General features: G+C 40.7%; 2 protein-coding genes across 6 annotated transcripts in view; one reads left to right on the forward strand and one right to left on the reverse strand.

Annotated features, from left to right (window-relative positions):
• The window catches only part of Kiaa0391 (KIAA0391 ortholog), a 129443-nt gene extending 119681 nt beyond the window's left edge, over nucleotides 1-9762 (reverse strand). The window contains exons 1-4 of one of the 3 annotated variants that reach the window (XM_005376929.2): nucleotides 9542-9762; nucleotides 7945-9188; nucleotides 6465-6512; nucleotides 5863-5995 (exon numbers count right to left, since the gene is read on the reverse strand). In XM_005376929.2, the coding sequence (XP_005376986.1) occupies nucleotides 5863-5995; nucleotides 6465-6512; nucleotides 7945-8921 (1158 nt within the window). In that variant the 5' untranslated portion in view covers nucleotides 8922-9188; nucleotides 9542-9762. The other 2 variants (XM_005376930.2, XM_005376931.2) reach the window with 2 other exon arrangements.
• A 321-nt stretch (nucleotides 9763-10083) lies between these two features.
• The window catches only part of Ppp2r3c (protein phosphatase 2, regulatory subunit B'', gamma), a 23013-nt gene continuing 11304 nt past the window's right edge, over nucleotides 10084-21792 (forward strand). Inside the window, exons 1-7 of one of the 3 annotated variants that reach the window (XM_005376928.2) lie at nucleotides 10084-10261; nucleotides 10701-10736; nucleotides 14517-14644; nucleotides 16012-16116; nucleotides 16669-16781; nucleotides 17148-17245; nucleotides 18117-18187. In XM_005376928.2, coding sequence (XP_005376985.1) covers nucleotides 10204-10261; nucleotides 10701-10736; nucleotides 14517-14644; nucleotides 16012-16116; nucleotides 16669-16781; nucleotides 17148-17245; nucleotides 18117-18187 — 609 coding nt within the window. In that variant the 5' untranslated portion in view covers nucleotides 10084-10203. The remainder of the gene's footprint in view (nucleotides 10262-10700; nucleotides 10737-14516; nucleotides 14645-16011; nucleotides 16117-16668; nucleotides 16782-17147; nucleotides 17246-18116; nucleotides 18188-21792) is intronic. The other 2 variants (XM_013510375.1, XM_005376927.2) reach the window with 2 other exon arrangements.

Raw genomic sequence — 21792 nt, forward strand, 5'->3', positions numbered from 1 at the left:
TGCACCTCCATACTATTTAAAGATTCTGAACCTTGTATGTCTAAATACCAACAAGCTGTTAAGAAGGCAGCTACGCAAGATGTTCTTGGACCTTGTTGTTTCCTGACGGTGGTTAGAAACGATCTTAATAATCAAAATGAGCCCGCACCTCCAGATTTTTTGGAGACTGACACATCATGCCCAAGATGGTGGTGTGGTCATCTCCTGAGGTGGCAGTGACACAGGCGGTGGCAGCAGGAGACCTGTGCTGGCAGGAACGAGGTGGCCACAGTGGGACAGTGCTGGAGCTGTGTAACAGAGAAGTGGCTTCCAAAAGGGACATTGACAGCTCTCTTTCTAAGAACTCAAAATCAATGATTTAGTGCTAAGCAATGCTTCTTTCTTTAAACATAACTGTTAATGCAAAGGGAAATATTGATTATGATGCTATCTCACTAGAATTGTAGGGTAAGAAAGAGGGAAAATGGTCAAAACTGCCTCATGTTCAGACTTTCTTTACAATAAAGAAATAATCCTTACTTGTGTTCAATGTTAAATGTGAGCCACAGGAAAACCAGATACTTCTGGTCCTTAAGGCATCCATTATCACTGAGCCAAGGCTGCCCATCCTCCACCTTTGGGGGCTGATGACAAGGTTTCCAAGGCAACCTTAATCAAAGCCTTGCGCACTATGACTGAGTCTGAGACTTCCCCCTACTTGTCCTTCAGGTCTCGAGGGTGGAATTTCTACGCCAGCCATAATTATCACCCCCATGAGGTTGTATCCCATCCTTAGCTGATTTTGTTCATGCTTGTCAAGGAAAATAGCCCTTAGAGGAAGTCAGTGGGATATTTAGAACTACATGGGTGTCTTTTTCTCTGTGACCTAAAACAGATCAAGCAAGATCTAGTAAAGTTTTCAGATGATCCCTAAAAGTACATTGAGGTCTTTAGAGGACTTACGCATACCTATTAACTAGGTTACAGAAATACGTTATGCTTGTATCAAACGCTGACTTCTAATGAGAGACTGTGAGTACAGACTTTACTCTGTGAGTTTAAGTATATTACAGATATCTGAGGATACGTATTTTCAGAGTGGGTTTATACAGAGCCTAGCAAGCACTGCTGCAGAGGTGACTGGATATAGAATTCAAAATGTCTTGAAGATCTCTTTGTCATTGGGCTGAGATTTCTTCTGGACTATTACCTGCCTTTGTCTTTGCAGGCTGACATTTTAGAACTTTTGACTCAGGGTCACATATTAGAAAGGAAGACCTAAACAATATAATTTAAACACTTTCATTTTCTTGCAAACTGACTTTCAAAAGGTTAAAAAGCAGCCATTCAGGTCCTTTGATTATTGGTTTCACTTTCTTTTTGTTCGTACAGTTGGAGTCAACATAACTTTTGTCTCGAGGCACATTTTGCTAAGGGCTAGAGATCTGCCCTGGGAAGGCTCTTGATCTTGTCTTTCTGCACCTAAGATGGTTAGGATTTAGTTCTTACCTGGAGTCACTCTTCTATCCTTCTCCACGCCCTGCCCCTGAGAAATAACACAGTTTACAACAGTGTTTGGGCCAAAGCAATTCTCTCCTCTGAGGCTGCTAAATTTCAGGACCAAGCTTCCAGAATGGTGAGCACCCCCTAAATAGTTAAAATTACTTTAACCATCTATCCCATTAGAGGAAACAGTTACATGTGGCTATGGAAACAGCAATTTTTTTTTTTTTTTGGTTTTTTGGTTTTTCTCCGGTACTGGGAACCGAACTCACGACCTTGCGCTTGCCAGGCAGGCGCTTTGCCGCTGAGCTAAATCCCCAGCCCCTTGGAAACAGCAATTTTGACCATCAACTGTGACTATAAAACTACTATGGCTATCAAGCAACAATGAGCAGCCTTTAGAGCTTGACATTCTAATCAGATAAACTGTCAGCCTATCTTAAAAACTCTTTGCCTTCACAGATGTAAAACTTTTGTATTTTTGGTACTGGGAATCAAACTCAGGACCTTGCACTTGTCAGGCAAGTACTATGCCGCTGAGCTATACCCCCAGCCCAGTAAAATGTTTTATTCCTTCTGATTCTTATTACAAGAGATCTCTGTTATTGACCTACAAAAAGTTCTGACTAGTCTATTTATAGTTGCAAACTTAAAAACTATAAAAGAGTTATCATAATTCAAACTGACTAAATATATTTGAGTGCACTGCAATTTTATAAACACATTGTCTTGTATGTATTTGTCTGTCTGTCTGTTCAATCTGTAAACAGCTATTTTGTTTCAACTCAAAAATTTTTTTTCTTCTTTTTTTTTTTTATTTTTGAAACATTTGTATGTGGTTTAAGTTGGCTTATAGATAAATGTCATCAAAATTAAAGACATGCTTCCACCCAAGCTGCCAGTTGGTCAAAAGATGTTTAAATTGGTTTTATAAATGTAACACATACTGTTTTCTGTGTATGATGACTTGAGAATCTTCCAATTACCACATCAAAACCATGTGTTAATTGGTATGAACTAGTCCTCATAGATCATCAAAAATTGTTGATAGTTAAATAGAGGGTTGGGGAGCTCTTTGGACAGGTCTCCCCTTGATGAATAAAGGAGTAGCTGCCTGGAAAAATCTTACTCCAGCCTTTGTCCATTAAGCAGTCCCCAGTGTTTCCCATGGCCTTATGGAAGACACCCTAGTAAACATTAAATATATTACTATGATATGTTTACACTGGTCATTGTCAAAAGGTTAAGTTTTCTGTAAATAAAACAATAAGGCCTTTTCATTAAAAGGTTCTCTTGGTACAAAACTAAATTAAGAAACAAAAGTTTTCATATGGCTACAACAATTCATTATTGCTAATCTCATGGTGTGTTGAATGCATTCATGCCTTCCAGATGCACAGGTCTTCTAAAATGTAACACCGAGACTGTTTATTGTGATAAGCCTTTTCTTTTAGATTCAGATATCTGCCTTTCTTCTGTGCTCCAGCTATTTGCAAAAAGAAGTATATGGCAAACCAACATGAGACTGAAAGGGAAAAAATGTACAAGAGAAATTGTTCTTTTTAAAACTTTGTTCTTTTGAAACTAGGCCCCAGGGGACGGGAACACAGTGAACAAACAGTGTGCCAAAGAAAGGTCAGCAGAGGGAGAAGTCGCCTATGCTTTCATAGAAGGCAACTGGTCAAGCAAAAAGCTGTGATTCATCCCGACGGCTGATGCTGACAGAAGACCTGAGAGGCTCTATGTATGGCTCCAAGGTAAATCCTGAGGAGACTTAACTGACCTTGACAGACAGCAACAGGTTTACTTCAAACAGGTCTCAATTTAACTTGGTCTTATATCCAGCAGAAAAGTATAACCAAAACTATTTAAAACAATGTCATAAATAATAAGCTAGATATAAGATAGGGCTCCAGTCACAAACCTTTCTGGCAGTTTTCAGCTACACTAGTAACTGACCACTATTATGGGTTATTAAGAATAAATTACAATAAAATCTATAAGAGTTTGTAACTGCTAAACTACAACATGACTTCTATCTGAGGGCCTTTAGATTAGCTCTCTGGAGAAGGCTCCTGACAGGGATCTCCCCTTACATCAAACCTTCTCAGCTCAAAGCAGTTAAGATGAAATCTACATCCAGTTTTTCCTAACTGCAGTTAGGAATCCTTTTTTAGAGGGGGAATATTATAGACAGCTAAGTTATTTAGACCCACATACTCACCTTTCTTTAAAAACAAACTACAAAAACAAAAATGGGGACTACAGTTACCTCCACATGCACAATTAGATCTTGTTATCTTTACCTTAAATTTTTTAAACCTGGTCGTAGAAAGTAAACACCCTCTATCAGAACTTCACTGGCAAAAGGACAAATCTGACAAGCATGCTTAGGGCTCAAGTCCTATAGGAGGACATCCAAACAGGAAAGTGGGACAGCCCAATGCAGTTAATAACATGGGGTCAAGGGAATGCTTGTATGTTAACAGACAATGGAATGCTGTTATGACTGCCCTCCCAGAATGTGTCACTATCTAGAGAGGACCATCCAAGCCCTGTGGTGGACCCTGCTCCTGTCCAGCCCTCCCGTGCAAGCATTCTCAAGGATGACCCCGGAGAAAACACCAACACTGAAAGTACTGAGATCCACAGAGGCTCCAAAACCCATGATATGGGGGACGGGACGGGGATATTGCTCAGCGCCTGCTCAAGTGCAAGGTCCTGAGTTCAACTCCTAGCACCACAAAAAAAAAAAGACAAAACAGAAGGCTTGCACACTGGTGACATGCCAGGGCTCCCCACAGACTTCTGAAAATATGTTTGCTGCTATGATGGCCAGCAAAGTTTGTACACTGTTTCAACTACTGCAATTACAAAAACAAGAAGAGGGAAATGTTGAGGACCACAAATATAAATTGACATAGTATCTGTCCAAGGCTGTTCTTGCCCTGCCTTATGGGCCGGTTTTGGAATTTGGAAATCCCGCTTCCTCTCGGGCACCACTGAGATCTAGATGGTCAGAGAGGCTGTAATGCTCACAGAGCAGGATGAAGTCTGCTGAGGATAATATAGGAAAACTAGTCCCCAGGTGTAAGGATAAATCATAATTTGTTTCTTTTATGATGTTAAACTTGCCCATTCAACTACTAATTCTCCACTGTTCCTGGAAAAGCACTACACCCCTCCAGAAGGGAGAAATTAAAATTTTAAATAAGGCCTGCCCAGGATGCCTGCCAAGACCAACTGGACATGTCTGGCAGGCACAATAACAGAACACTCCTTCCTTTCTGTAAACCCCTGTCTTTATCGCCTTTGTATAGCCGATGGCCTTGCAATGCAACTTAAAATGTAACAGGACATTTCTTCCTCTGTATAACCCATGCTTTGTATAACTGATGGCCTTGTGATGTAACCTGAAATGTTTAAACTCCCGCAGCAACCCAAGATGTCACCCAACCCTCCAATCATAATGCACCAAATCTGCCCATGTACCTCCTCCACTTACCTTCCCTTTAAAAGCCCCAAAACCCTGCCGAGTGGGGCTCTGACTCTTTGGGGGAGATCCTAGTCAGAAGCCCACCAATGTAATAAACTGCCTCCTAAACCTTCTCAGTGCCGTTTCTTCCTGTACTTGGTCTGTTTCCCACTGCACTGGCTAATGAAATAGTGGGTAGCTGGAGATTCTTGGTCTTTGTTCCCAGAGAACATTGATTGTCCAGAGCACTATGTCCTTACAGCTCTTGTCTCTTGCTCCTTTTCTTTCTCGCTGAACACTGAGATTAGGGACTCACTGCAGGGGTCCCTCATAACTGGTTCCACAGATAGGGGTTCTGATAACAAAGTATTAAAGACTAGCAAAATAGGGCCATTATAAACGATAGCAAATTAAATTTGATGCTGAAAACATGTAACTATGTCAAGTATCTAAATTTTCTGATCTAGAAAAATTGTGAGAAACCATAATGTTTTCATAGGAGTTAATTGAGTGTAGTTTTCTGGAAGCATTTACAGAAAGAATAATCACCCTTTTAATTTAAGTGCACTTATTATGCCCACATGTAACAAGACTAACTTCAGTAGATGATACTATAACCAATTATTCTATGAAATTTCAAGTCTTCTCTGGAAAGTTGGGGCCATAGGCCAAATCCATTCTCCTGTCTGTTTTCATGAACAGTTTAATGGAACATAGCCACACTCATTCATTTACATATTTATATACTGTCTATGGCTATTACAATAATATAATTGAGAAGTTGCATGAGAAACTGTATAGCCACAAAGCCTAAAATATTTACTAACTGGCCTTTACAGAAAAAAATTGCGGCCCCCTGCTCTAGGTCAGCAATCCAAGAATGTAATAAAGCCTATTAGACTCACCTGAGGGGTTGTCTTTCTGTATTGATTGCCTCCATCTATCACATCCATCATGATTTTTTCCTTGAGAAAGTCATATTCTTCTGGACTCAGATGAATGGGCTCTACGGTGTTTCCACAGCCTGAACACTGCCCGCTGTAATTACAATTTTTTAATGTTAAATAATGTCATGGAAAATAATTTTTCCTAAAATGAATAATTCTAAGACACAAGGAAGCAAAGATATTAAGAAAGAACATTACAACCTTTGTGATTGTCACACACATCTTATTTTTCCTGAAAACATCACATATTGTGTGTGCCAGCAAACCAAAGAGCGGAGAACCCAGATGAGATTTTTAAAGTAACTCCTAAAACAAAACTAGGCTCTAAATCTCTAGAAGAAAGTATTTCTATGTCTTCATACAGCCTCACAGCATCAACAAGAAAAACATTTTGAGTAACACAGTCTTCATATGCAAAACATGATTTTTTTCCTCAGGTAGTCTCATTATAAGCTCTTAATTATCCTGTCCCTACAGTATTCTTAAATATTTTTAAATCAATATAAACAAACCCAAATGAATCTGAATAAAACAAATGAAAAATAACTATTGGGTTTTACCTTTTCTGGATTGTAGTAAATTGGCCTTTCCATTGTTTTCCAGGAATACTACCAAAAAATAAAAAAAAGATTACAAAGCCAAATCATCAGAAGGTTATAGTTTTACTGAACCAAAAATATTAACTGTCTGTACAAAATCTGTAAGCAGAGCTCTCAAAGGCTCAGGATACTCCCCCAGAATGACTTAATACCAACAGCAGTTGTTAGAGTGAAGGGTGAAGGAGCAGATGGGACTCGACTCTTGATCGCCTTCTTCCTCTTGGTTCTCCTACATCTTTCCCAAGTCTAAATACACCTTAACTGGAGGTGATTTCCACAGGAAGCTGACGACCTCTGAACCACTCATTCTACCCTTTTCCATAGTCGACAGATTGCTCCTGTTCAGAGTAATTTATCTTCTCTCTCATACTTTTCCCTTATAGACCACTGTTTAACTGTCAGAATGATATTCTTAATTAGGCTGAGAATGCCATCATAACAGATTTCATACCACAAAACACTGTGCCCTAGCCTAATTGGAGGCACTCAAAAACTATTTGTCAATTTATTTGCTCAATCAATTTACCTTTTCCTCGTACATATATCACCATGAGTTCCTACTGATTTTATTGCTTTTTCTCCTTCCTCAGTTCTTAATTCAGGACCTCACCACCTCTCACCCAAATCTAATCGCATCCAAACAGATATCCTTGTTTCCAGGCTCCTTCTTGTTTTGACAATTATCTTTCTAAAATCTACACCAAAACGAGCATTCTTGATAACGGAATAAAGTCAAAGCTCCTTGGCATTCAAAGATTCTCACACCTTGGCTCTTCCTCTATTGATACTCAATAAGTCTGTCAAGCTAATTAAGCATAATTACTACTTCAAAGCTCTGTAAACTTGATGTATGAGCACACTATCCCAGTCACTAGATTTCAGAGAAACTTGGAAAATACTAAAATGGCCTAAGGACAGGTCCAGTCAAATGCTATACAGTAGTACCTCAGTTACCACTTAACTGTTTCCACAGTTCTAGTTGCAAATGAATTCTGCTGCCAGAATCAGGGAATTATAGTTGAACCAAGGTACCACATTATTCTTTTCTTTTGCAAGCTCAGTGGAAAGGCCCTGTTCAAACCCTGGTACAAGAAAAATAAGTGCTCTGTAACTTACTTTTGATGTGAAGGCTACAGATTAGCACAAACTGTCTCTGCTGCTATGTACTTTGGTACTACTTTTTTTCCCCCCCAAGGGCCAGGGATTAAACCAGGCCCTCCAGCCTGATAGGTAAACACTCCATGGCAGTACCACACCAGCCCTCTGCTACTACTTGTTTTAAGCAAAGAAAATGTTGTCTTAAAGAGGAAACAAATCTTACCTAGAGATGGAAAAAGGTTTAATCTGAGTAAAATGATTTGCAGCAACAAAAAAGGGCTTTTAGATATAGTTATAAAAATATCGTTACCAAAAACATACACAACATAAAAATAAAAATTACCTCTCAAACCATGTTTTTATACTGTGGGCAAATGACTCCCCAGGATACAGGTGGTTATTTCTTAAATACAAAAGAATGTCTAATAGTTTACTGGAATAGTGATCATCCCTTATGTCTTTTCCAAAATCAAAGAAAGCTTTTAAAGTTTCCAACATAGGAGTAAGGTTACAACTTAGCAGTTCCTCCCACAAATTCCAAGCCATGTTCACATCTTGATGAAGGAGGGCTCCCTGGATACAGTCGTCATAGTTCCTCACCGAAGGGGTCAGGACTTTTTTTATGTCTTCTAATAGCTGCAAGGCCTCTCTCCATCTGTCTGAATGGATTAATCCCCGGATGAGAAGAGTGTAAGCCCCAGGTTCTAAACTCTTGTATCTGGCTTTCATGATTTCATAGACATCAACAACTTCTGACGTCTGCTTATGGAAGACACAGATATGCAGATACATGACCAATAAGTTATAGCCTACAATACCATTGTTTTTTGCTGCCACCCATGCCAGGAGAGATTTAGCCACATCTACAGAGCTGTGGTTTCGAGACATCTGTGCGCCGATCCAGTTTTCAAAATTCCCCTTTCCTGTGTAATCTTCCTTAAGTTTATCCCACTCCTCTGAACTCAGTGGTTTTGTTGGGAGTGGAGTATTTTCCCTCTGGAGTAACACGGTGTGATCTTTATTGGGAGGATTCATCTCTGATCTCTTCTTAGCTGCTCCAGCAGCAAAAAGGGAAGGAGGAGAAATCTGCTTAATACCGTCTTCATCTCTTTTCTTGACCAATCTGCCCTTAGCAGCCAGCATGTTCACTGCTTTGGTATTTTGTGGAGACATAGTTTTAAGAGAAAACCACCTCTGCTGATTCCTGAGGCCACAGTCTGTGAGAAAGAGACAGGGGTGAGAGTGCCCTGGGCCTAACCCAAGGTACGGCTTGCTCTTCCAAAGCTTAAGAAAGCTTCGAATACCAGCCAAACAGGTCATTCTGCGGTGAGATCAGCACCAGAGAGGCCCTTACTTCTATAGCAGAATTAAAAGACTAGAGGGTGGAGGCAGAGTGCGATTTTTTAAAAGGAGACTGTTTCTTCTTTACAGACACATCAAGCACGGTTCTGCTTTTGGGGCCACGTAAACAGGAGCGAGGGCAGTTCATTAAACAAGGACCGGGGAACGTCCAACATGGGTGAAAAGCTCTAACCCTGGAAACAGAGCCGTTATCCTCTGGTGCCTGTCACATTCCGGCCCGAAAACCTGAAGAGAAAGCACAAGGAGCGCTCAGTTGGACTCCGGTGGGTCACAACCGTTCTGAAAACGCGCAGATCCCCCAGGAGCCAGAAGACGAATAAACTCAAATGCACTCCGAGCAGCCCCAGCCCCAGCCCCAGCCCCCCCAACAGTGCTAGCGAAGAAAGCCGAAGTCCGGGCGCCTCTTCGAGAGTCACAACTCTCCTCAGGCCCCAAAACTCGCCTGATGCGGGAAGAGGGGTCGGGGAGGTGGGGAGTCACCTAGGCCAACCACTCGGGTAAAGAAGCGAGGCCCGGTTAGAGCACCGACTTGACTGCATACTAACAGCAGCCAAAATCCACTCCTTTTAACTACTCACCACACCACGCGGGCTTGTGGAACTCAGAAACGCGGCGCAAACTACAGTGCCCACAATGCACCGCGCGGGCCCGGCGTGCGGGGTGGGCCGAGCTGAACGCCTGCGATCTGGCGCCTGCGGTGGGGAAAAAGGCGACTGCCCAGCTTTTACAGGCAGGGGCAGTGGACAGCCGTAGGGGCACCTGTTATATTCACAGGACCGTTAAAGCCGCCATGTCAAAAAAAATTGTAAAAAGGATTGAAAAAAAGAATTGTAAAGAAGGGGTGTCTCTCAATCCGGAAACGCTAATGGAGTTCTGGGTCACGTGGTGCACACGCGCCAAAGGCCCACGATGAAGAAATTAAAATGCGGGGTTCCTTATCCTAATCTTTAATATCGGGCTTGGTGAGGTTGGGCCTGCTTAAGGAGGATCATTTTTCATCTCTTTCATATCTACTTTCCCGCAGCGCGATTGCCGAATCCTTAGGAACAGCTACAGAAACCGAATGTTATCCCACCCCCTCCCCCGCTCTCGTTAGCTGCAACTTCCGCCCATGTCCAAGATGGCGGCGGGGCGGCCTTCCTGACCCGGACGGAGTCTAGCTGCGTCCCGCGTCGTGGCTGGGAGAGGGCGGAGTAGCTAAGAAACCGCAAATGCAGGCGCTGCCGCTCGGGAGTCAGTCATGGACTGGAAAGAAGTCCTTCGCCGGCGGTTAGCGACGCCCAACACCGTTACAAACAGTGAGTCTGGGAGGAGCCGCCCGCTGGGATGGCCCGGCCCTAAATTAGAGGCGGGGGAGGGCAGGGAGGAGGAGCAAGGGGAACCCTACTTCCTGCTAGGTAGAGCCTCTCCTAGCAAAGGAGGCGGAGAACATGTGTTAGGGATCTGGAGTTTTGGCCCAGACTTCCCTAGGAAATGAATGATCTGCTAGAGCGAAAACCTGACTTGCACGGTCTCAATCTAGATTTGTGAGGGATAACAACTCTGGCTCTAACGACTCTTCCATCCCACCGGGACCTGTGATTCGTTGACTTTACGCCTTTGTACTGACACACTTTTCACTTCCTTCCTTCCTTATCTACTTTATATTTCACAATCTATTTTTCGTTGTTCTTTTCTCTTCTTTGCACTTGGCATATTAACCTGCTTAAATCTTTCCTGTTCTACACTTTCATTTAGGGCAGCTGAAATTGTCTGGAGTAAGACAGGACTGTGGTAAGTTATCTCACTTTAATCCATGTCCACTGACCTAGAGTGGGTGTCCCCGTCACGCCTGGTGTTTCCCCGTCCTGCCGTGTTCCACATTCAGCTCCTCTCATCTCTCAAACCTCCCGTCTTGTCCTACTTCCTCCATACCTTCAGATGAGGAACTCTTTAATGTTGTCTCACAGAGAAAGTAGAAGCAAAGGAGAACCTCACCTGCTTTCATTCACCAATTCTGTCACTTTCACGCCCTAAGTGCCGTACATTCTGCTTACTGTTGAAGTGAAACAGTCATGTACTTACCTGAAAGTCCCTCCATTCCAGCACTAGATCATGTTCCTTTTGTAGGAAAGTAAAAGGGGTGCTGCTGCAGATCCAAGCTAGGTCCTTGCAGAGCCAGGGCCTGTGCAAGTGCTCCACAGCTGAGCTCACCTCCAGCTCCACATTCCCTTTCTTAATAGACAACTTGTCTCCAGCCTTATCATCTTATTTGACCATGTTATACATGGTCAGTTTTTCCTTCTCTATGGACATTTCCGTCAGCACTGACAAACATGCTGGCATTTGCTCTGTCTTTTAGGAAAACAATCATTTGACCCCACATCCACCTCCACCCTCTGCTACATTTCTCTGAACGCTTTATAGGAATACATCTGGGATTGGGGGTGTAGTTAGAGGTAGAGCAGTATCTTCAGCCCCAAAGGGAAGGGAAAAAAAGAATATTTGCTGGGCATGGTGACACACACCTGTAATCCCAGCACCTCAGAGGCTGAGGCAGGAGGATCACCGTGAGTTCAAGGCCAGCCTGTGCTACATAGTGAGTTCGAGGCCAGTGTGAACTACCAAGCGAGACCCTGTCTCAATAAACACAGAAGGAATACTTGTCAAAGAAGTTATCTCTACTTGTACATTCTTCTGTCCATGTGTCTTAAAGCCCACTCAATCTTTAATGGATATTTATTCCATGTGTTACATGCCAAGTTCTGTTCTACACTGTAGCAGTGAACAAAACAGACAAAAATCCCTATTCCTGCAGAACTTACACTTTAGTGTGGGGAGAGATGATTTAATTAAATTATCTAGGTCAGTGATAGCAAACCTATTAGAGCTGTCAGTGATACAGACAGCCCGCTGCCATGTCCTGTGCAGCTCTTGAAACTTCAGAGGGAGGACTGTGGGGGTTAAGAAAGACGGGAATCAGAATACAAAAGCTGAGGTGAGGTAGAGCCCTCCTGCTGGGAGAAAGCGAACTGCCCAGTATCTGTAGCATGTTTCTTTATACAATCAGCAATCAGCATGCGTAAGTTCATACAGAGTTTAAGGGGAAGGTAGAATCTGGGACAGGGAGAATATCCAATCTGTTAGAGGAGCAGTCAGCGTGTCTTGGTGACTTCATGGGAAACAAGGGAGAACACTGTTATCGCAAGGGAAGATCAGGTCACTATGGCAACAGCTCCCTGGGCTGTGCACATCTCTCATGGGACCCTGCCAAACTCATAAGAAGCAGTGGGCTTGTCCTAAAAACCTGAGGTCCAGATAGCTTCACTCTCAACAGCCCGCTGTGGCACACACGCTATAGGTTCGCTACCACTGATTTGAGTAGTATAGGTAATAGTGCCTGTTGAAGGATGTTTTTCTTTCCTTTTGGTGATTGAACCCAGTAGTGTTCTGTTGAACCCAGGACTGAGCTTCTGCCCCAACCTCAGTCCTTTTTATCGTTTGAGATGACATCTCGATAAATTGCACAGGCTGGCCTTGGATTTAGATCCTACTGCCCCTGCCTCCCAAAGCAGTTGATCTCACAGGCATGCACCACCACACCTGGCTAGGGCTGTTTTCTTCATCAGTGTTCTAGCTCCTTTGTGCTAGATCCCTTTTTGCCTACTCAAGGATGTAATCTCACTGTCATCCTCTCTCCTGCATCGTTACTTTTTTTTAATCATTATCATCCGCATATAAACGTGCTGCTATTTCTCTCATCTTAAACTTTCATAACTTAATTTCCTATCTCTGGCTGTTGCCTCCTTTTTTTTTGTTTTTTGTTTGCCTTATAGCAACAACATACTAAAAGGGTTATTGGTTATATCTGTATTTGTCTCCGGTTGTCCTCATTTTACTTGCAGAAGTTTGTGCTTTGACAGTGGAGTAGAGGGAAAGCTTTCAGTCAGGGACTGTAGTTATCCACAGAAGTGTTGATTCATCCAAGAAAGGAGGTGTAGCTGAACGAGACAGTCTGTGCCAGCAGCAGGCAGGCTGGGGGGTAAGAGGGCCTTGAATTCTGAGCTTCACCTGGAGAGGGCTCTTGCTTTAGGTAGAGGAGCAGTGATGACGAGGTGGAAAGTCCAGGAGGGCAGGGCTTGGGCTGTTTTTCCCACCCTTAGACCCTGGTATCTGTGAAGACTTTCAGGAGGCTATTTCAGTGGCCAGTAGGGCTTGGTGTTTTCAGAAAGTGAATACAGTGTTCAGTGTCTAAGCACAATTTAAACAAAAAAAAAAAGATTGCACAGATGGTGATGTTTTGGGGAGTTGGTACATGCCTGTCACATACCCTGATCATTTTCAATCCCCTTAGTACCCCCTTACCATTTCCTCCCACTTCTCCCTCCCATCCTTCCCCATATTCAACAAGCTGCCTCCTAGTTTCCTGTCATTTCTCCTTTACTTTTCTTGTTTATCCGTGTTTTAAGTTCTTACACAAGAGGAGTGAGTCTGGCTTACTCAACTTAACAGGATGGTCTCAAGTTCTGTCCATTTGTCTGCAAATGACAGGATTTCATCCTTTTTATGGATGAATTTTATATATACGTATATATACACACACACACACATTTTGCCCATTCCTCTGTTGATGGGCATTTAGACGGTTTCCTTCTGATAGAGGATTAATATGTAATATATTTTTAATATATATAAAGAACTCAAAAAAATTAACCCCCCAACATAACCCAATTTTAAAAATGGACAAATAAACTGAACAGATACTTCTCAAAAGTAGGAGTACTAACAGCCAATTAATATATGAAAAAATGTCCAGCATCTCTAACCATTAGGCAAATCAGAGCTACACTGAAGCTAAGTGTAGTGCACATCTGTACTTCCAGTACTTTGGGAGGCTGAAGCAGGAGGATCACAAGTTCAAGCCTGGTCTAGGCTGCTTAGCAACTTACTGAGACCCTGTCTCAAAATTTAAAAATAGGAAAAGTCCTAGGGATGGAATGCAATGAAAAGGTGTTGGATTCAGTCTCTACTATGACAAAAACAAATAAGAAAACCTAACAGTGAGAGTCCAACCCAACCCAGTCAGAATGGCTGTCATCAAGAATACAAAAAACAGCCAGGCGTGGTGGCTCATGCCTGTAATCCCAGCACTCGGGAGGCTGAGGCAGGTGGATCATTGTGAGTTCAAGACCAGCCTGGGCTACAAAGTGAGCTCAAGGTCAGCCTGAACTGCTTAGTGAGACCCTGTCTCAAAAAGACAAAAAAAAAAAAAAAGAATACAAGAAACAATGCTGGTATTTGGGAGGAAGGAACCCTCTTACATGGTTGGTGGGAATGTAAACTAGTACAAACACTATGACAGTGTGGAGAGTCCTCAGAACACTAAATATAGAAATACCATTTGACCCAGTTATACCTGTCCTGGGTACATTTCCAAAAGAATTGAGTACAATTTTGAAGACCTTTTTGGTATCAACTGTTTTAATTAGACTTTAGTGTATGGAATGAGCTGCATAAAAGCATTACTTGATTTTTTAAAAGGGCATTTCTCCTTTTAATTTGTTCTGCTACTAGAGAAAAAAAGTGAACAAGAATTAAAAGATGAAGAAATGGATTTATTTACCAAGTACTACTCAGAATGGAAAGGAGGTCGAAAAAACACAAATGAATTCTATAAGATGATTCCCCGGTTTTATTACAGAGTAAGTGGTACCTAAGCTGATGTCTTTTAGAGTCTGTAAGTACAATGTAATTTTAAAAATGGGATCAGAATTTTAATTTTTAAAATTAGAAGATTATACTTTGAACTTTATATATTTCATTTTAGTTGACCATATTGCTATCAAAATATTTGAATCTCCTCTAAAATTTTGAGTTTTGATATAAATTGGTATGTGAAAATAAAGTTGTTTTTTTCCCCTTATTTGAACTATGATCTTTTCTAGTTTTTATTATAAATATTAGTAGTGAATATTCTGTTATGTTGGGATGTACAGCACTTTGTTATGTGGTGTAATGATTTTGCTCAAGACTAAACTGAAAAATAGATTGAAAATGGAAAACAAAAGAGTTTCAATTATATGTCTCCATGTGACAAAACTGTAAAGAACCCTTTGAAGGGCAGTATAGACAAAACAGTAAGACCTTCAGAAAGCTATTTACAGTGGAAAGTACAGTTTACTAAAAGAATGAGATCTGTTTAATGTCCTGTAAAATATAATCAAATTCAATTAATTATAACATTAAAAATAGTAAACACTGTGTGTAACGGCATTCTTAGGGATTGAACCCTGAGCCTTCACACTGAGCTACTTCCCAGCCTTTTTTGAGACAAGGTGTCACTAAGTTGCCCACGCTGGGCTCCGGTCTCAGGCATCCACAGTGCCAGGGTTACAGGTGTGCACCACCATGCCTGGCTGTCAAACTTGTAATGTAATTTGGTGGGTTTTTGTTTTTTGTTTTTTGGTTTTTGGTTTTTTTGGTACTGGGAATCGAACTGAGGACCTTGTGCTGGCCAGGCAGGCTCTGTGCCAACTGAGCTATATCCCCAGCCCACCTGATGTAATTTGGTATCATCTGAAATCACAAGGGAAAGGGGCTGGGGATTTAGCTCAGTTTGATTCCTGGTACCAGAAGAAAAAACAAAAAACACACACACACACACACAAAATAAAATCACAAGGGAAATGAAGTGGATGAGATTATTAGCTTTTTTTTTTTTTTTTTTTTTTCCTGTCTTTTTGAGACAGGGTCTCACAATGCAGTTCAGGCTGGCCTTGAGCTCACTTTGTAGCCCAGCCTGGTCTCGAACTTGCAGCGATCCTCCTGCCTCAGCCTCCTCAGTGCTGGGATTACAGGCATGAGCCACCACTCCCGGCAACACTATTGAGAATCTGCCATTGCTGTTCACTGACTTCTTCATGAACCTTTTTGTTAAGTGAATGTTAAACAAATTAAGATGAGAAACAAATTAAGCACATACCATATTATTATTTCATGAGGCTACATACTATTTTACATGATTCAGTAATCTAAAATTTACATGTAGAAATCTACAATGTGTTTTTAGCTGCCAGCAGAAGATGAAGTCTTATTACAGAAATTAAGAGAGGAATCCAGAGCTGTCTTTCTACAAAGGAAAAGCAGAGAACTCTTAGATAATGAAGAGTTACAGGTAAGAGCGGGTTAGATGTTACCTTTTCTTATTTGTACTACTTAATCACCCAGCCTGTCATGGTGCCTGATAGTCAGGCACCCACACCGGATTGCAGAGGGTCTGTGGCACTGGTGCCCACCAGAATTAGCTTCTGATCTTGCCTGGGCCACCCTAGGATGGTGGTATTAGGTTTGTTTTTGTTTAAGTACCTAGGAGAGTCTGATGTGAAGCTCCGGTTGAGAATCCCTGCTCTCCAGTGAGATTGCCGTTTCCGGTTTAGGCATGTTAGGCAGTGGATATAACGTCTCTGTGCTCTACTTCTCATCTGTAAAGCGAGGATAATTACCTGCATTATATAGGGACGTGAATTAAAGAGGCAGTATGTGTAAAAAGCTTCAAACTTAGTAGGCACTGAATAACTGTTATTCTCCTTGTTATTAGTAATCAAAAGGATAGCAGAGCAGGAGATTCACCTTCACACTGTTATCAGACTCATTTTAGTGGAAATGATCAGTTTATGTTTTTAAATTTTTAAACTTACAGTGTCTTCATTTCTATATTTTTTGTAAGAACTTATGGTTTTTGCTGGACAAACACCAGACACCACCTATGATTGGAGAGGAAGCAATGATCAATTATGAAAATTTTCTGAAGGTTGGTGAAAAAGCTGGACCAAAGTGCAAGTAAGAATAGTACAAGTAACAAAGCAGTATGTTAAGCAATTTACATGCCTCAAATGTTAATGAAAATTGAAGGCACTGGTGTGACATTTCAGTCAGTTTGCTAATGAAATCTGATAAAATTAGTCAAGAAATAATTCTATTTATATGAAGTTATTAAGAGAAATAATATGATACTTTAAGCCTTAAGTCAGGAATGTAACAAAAAAGAATGCAAAGATGTTATGACTTAATATTTTAAGTTTTTGAACTACTAATCTATACTTAATTTTTTCACTTTCATTTTCAATTATATGAATTTATGCCATTTGTTAATTCATTTTTATATTATGTTGGCAGATCATTTTCTTCTTTATTTCCTTTTCTTAGGCAATTTTTCACTGCAAAAATCTTTGCTAAACTCCTTCATACAGATTCATATGGAAGAATTTCCATCATGCAGTTCTTTAACTACGTCATGCGAAAAGGTGATTCATTTTTGTTATGCTTGAATTCCTGTCTAGGAACCCAGTAGGTCTTTGGTCTGTGTTTTCAATAGTATTATGTTTAAGTCTGAATACATTTTTGTGTTTTGACTTAGATATATTATTGTTATGTTGTTATTATAATTCTCTAAAGGAGCTTACTAGGCTGGGGATAGTGCTCCCTCCGTTTGATTCCCAGTACAAAAAAGAAAGAAAGAAAGAAAAAGCTGTGATTTTCTACCTTAAATTTGGGTTCAATATCATAAACCAAAAAACAGTCTCATATATCCTACAGATAAAATACTAGTAGGCTAGAATACCAGAAGCTGGGAAATTGTTTGGGAATACTGATGATTGAACCTGTGGCCCTGGCACCTTTTCCTTGGGGAAGGGGAGAATAAGGTCTTCCTAAGTTTCCCAGGCTGGCCTTGAACTTGCAATCCTCCTTAGCCCCCTGAAAAGTTAAAATTACAGGGTTGTACCATCGTGCCAAGCAGAGTTTTAATATATGGTGATCTGAAATAATTTTAATTTAGTGGTAATTTTATTTCACTAATATATTACAGTTTGCGTTGCTTAAAAGGATAGTTTCAAACTCAAAACTTATCATCAGTTTCAAGGAGCCTATATGTAGAGTTGTTATGATTCTTCTAAGTACCATAATGATCTGTGAAATACTGCTGTGTATCATCTTTAACTGATATAACTGGCTGCAGTAATTAACCTCAGTAGAAGTAATTAACCTCAGTATAGGTTTATAGAGTTACTGGATTGGTTTGTACCTCTAATTAGCTTTTTACTTCTTTCTTTCATAAACATATTTACTAATGGATAAATCTTGAGAATTACATTTCATTTTCTTTTTCAATATCAGTTTGGCTTCATCAGACAAGAATAGGACTCAGTTTATATGATGTTGCTGGACAAGGATACCTTCGGGAATCTGTAAGTGTTCTATTTTCAGTAACTGTTGTACACACCAAAATGTTAAAGGTAGTTGTCATAGGTGTTGTGAGTACAGGTGATGATTTGTTTTGATCCTCTGTTTTTATGGATGTTTTTCTCGTGTGTGTGTGTGTGTGTGTGTGTGTGTGTGTGTGTATGTGTGTGTGTAGTATTAGGAACTGAACCCAGGGGTACTCTGCACTGAGTTTAAACTCCAAATCCATTTTTATTTTGAGACAGTCTTGCTAAGTTGCTCAGGTTGACCTCAAACATGTGTTCCTCCTGCCTCATCGTCCTTAGCAGCTGGGATTACAGGCATGTACTACTGTGCTTAACCTTATTTCACTTTTACAAATGTGTTACTAAAAAATTTGGTGTATGTTGACTATATAAATTCCTTCAGACTTTTAAGAAAAAGCCTCTTAAAGGAGAAAATTAAAAGAATATAGTATTTTCACAGGCTTAAAAATTATTGAAGAGGCAATCTATTCAGGACCCTTCCCTTCAGGAGCTATTCCTAGTCCCGATTCCTAATCCCCCGTAAATTTTCCTACTCTTAAAAAAACAATCATTGAAGAAACAGTGAAAATCTTTATTCTTAAATGATAGAGGCCCTGACTCCTGGGGTGACTGGTGGCTATAGAGAAAGATAGAAATAGATTGATCCAGTTCATATTTTGTATACCTTCCCCAGAAGCTGCTAGATTAGACGTCTGTTGGAGGTAAGGTGTTGCGGCAGACGTGCTTATTTAATTGAGATATTCTCAGAGGCCAGATGCAGAGACAAGCAAGTTTATTGGGGGCCAGCGGTGGGCACTCAGTACATGACTGAGCACCAGCCCGAAGGGCCGGGGGGTGGGGGAGAAGAGTTAAACCGTTCTAGTTCCAGGTCGAGGGGGCTGGTGCTGATACGATTTAGTGCAGCTACAGAAATACTACAAAGCATGGGCTTAGCTTGTGACAAAGGAACAAGGATGTTTGACATTTACCTTAGGGGACAAGCAGTCTTGTGACATCATGGGGTGGTATCGGGTTAGGTAACTATGACAACATTTACAAGAAACAAACTTAAGGAAGTGGAAACTTAAGCTTTAAAATGGCACAGGAACATAAAATGGCGTTGGTTTAGTTTTCTTTCCCATATCAAAGGAAGGGTGAAAGAATGGTAGAAACCAGATGTGAGTCTTAAATAACTGCCAGAATAGAGGAAAACTAGGTGAGAACCAGGATTGAGGCTGAGAAGTGCATCCTATTTGATTTTTTTTTTTTTTTTGAGACCAGGTCTAGCTATACAGTCCAGGCTGGCTTCGAACTTGCCGTCCTGTCTCACCTTCTCAAGTGCTGAGAGTACATGTGTGTCACCATGCGTGTCTGAGAGTCAGCCCCATTTGGACAAATTTGAGATGCCTATTTTTCTATAAACTTAAATTATATAGTGTCTCAGAGCCACAAAAATATTTAAAATGATTAAATAAAAAATAAAATTGTTTAAAAGATAAAGTTGTTAAAATAAATATAAAAAACTATGAGATATTTTTAAGTGTATTAACTTGCATTAGGGAAAGCCTTTCTATGTATGACACAACTCAGAAATCTAAAAACCAATTAGTAAATTCAGCTACATTTTGGTTTTGTTGAGATAGGGTCTTGCTATATAGGCCGGGCTGACCTAGAACTTGAAGTGACTCTCCTGCCTCAGCCTCCAAGTGCTGGGATTACAGGCATAACTAGCCAAATTCAGCTAAATTAAAAAAAAAAAAAAATATGTAGAGCAAAGACCATCATAAAGTTTAAAGAAAATAAACTGGGAAAGATACCTGAAGTTCAACCACAAAGCCAGTTTTCATAATTTATATTAAAGCTCCGATATAGCAAGAAAAAAACAGCCATTAACCCAGCAGAAAACTGGGCAAAGAATACAGTGGACAGAAAGTATAATACGGATGTTTTTTTACTCACAAGAAAAAATTTTAACTTCACACAAGAGAAGTCTCAGATAAATCTACAATACCATTTGTCACTGCTCAAATAAAAAGAGATCAAAAGGTTGGATACCACTTTTAATGAGACCCTTTGTGTTTCCATAGTTCTTTCATAGCACCTCTGGGCCTAAGTTCCATTTATTAATCAGTTATAAAAAATGTAATAAACGCGTGCATTAAGGTTATTATCCTATCCTTAAAAAACACATATAAATTGAAAGAAAATAATATTTTTGCTTCTATTTTTTTTCTAAGGTCTCACTATGTAGGCCACACTGGCCTCAAGCTCACGGTCCTCCTGCCTCATCCTTCCGAGTGCTGGGATTATAGACATGTACCATTGCCTTAGTTACTTTTCTCCTTGCTGAGACAAAACATGAGATACAGAGAGTTAAAGGAGGGAAGGTTTATTGTAGTTCACAGTTCATAGTGGTTTCATTTCTTAGTTGTCTGGCTCGAAGGCAGGGAGACATGGCAGAGGGGCACTGCAGAAGAAACAGTGAACATCTTTATTCTTAAATGATAGAGGCCCTGACTGGGCCTCTGCCCGTCCATGGTAGGCAGGCAGGAGGTAGCAAAGCAGCAGCAGAAACAGCACCAAGGCAGAAGCCTCTCCCTTTTATCCACTCCAGGCCACTCACCTTTTAGATGGTGCCACCCCACACCCAGGGTGGGCCTTCCTATTATCTATGCCCACAACTATGCTTAACCAATCAGTGGACTAATTTAGTAATCACACATTGTTAATCCCAGCATCACACGTAGAACCAGCCACCTCTGAAAGCCCCACCTATGATTGAATGAGGCTTTGGGATGACACCTAGACACAAGCTATAACAACCACCATACCCACCTTGTTTCATTCTTAAATAACAATTACAAATGGCAGATGTGTACGGTAATCCCAGTTTCCTATCCACGGATTTTTGGGTGATACTTGCTTATCACAGTGTCATACCTTTGTAACCTAGCAGTCTGGGAAGCTGAGGCAGGAACATTGTAAGTTCAAGCCCATTATGGGCACTTACTGATTTAGCAAGACCCTGTCTCAAAATAAAAGAGCAGGGATGTAGATTAGTATAAAGGCCTTGAGTTCAATCCCCACTACTGAAAACGAAATACATACATAATTGAAAGATAAAAAATTTAAGCATCTATCAATAGAAGCCTCGTGCAGTAAATTATGGTACATCCATCCAGTGAAGGAACGTTATTTAAAACTGTAGCATTCTGACAGTATTAAATGACTATGAAGTATATTGTTAAATGACAAAAAGTTTTCATGGTACACTGCTTCATCCTGTGTAAAAAAAGGGAGAGAAATATACACAGATATGTACTGGCTTGTATTTCCATCAGATATCTTTGGGAAGCCATGTCAGAAACTGATAATACACAAGCTAGGTGAGGTGTTGCGCACCTGTACTCCCAGCTACTGAGGAGGCTTAGTGAGGAGGTTTTCTTGTACCTGAGTTCAAGCCAGCCTGGGAAACACAGCAAGACCTCATCTCTTAAACAAAAACACTGATAAGATAGGTTACCTCTAGCAAAAGTAAACAGGTGAGAGGAGAGTTTAATGAGTATCTTTTTGTTCCTTTTGAATTTAGAACTATGTAGAATATA

This window comes from Chinchilla lanigera, unplaced genomic scaffold (genome assembly GCF_000276665.1).
Source record: "Chinchilla lanigera isolate Chin_1 unplaced genomic scaffold, ChiLan1.0 scaffold00008, whole genome shotgun sequence".
Lineage (NCBI taxonomy): Eukaryota > Metazoa > Chordata > Mammalia > Rodentia > Chinchillidae > Chinchilla > Chinchilla lanigera.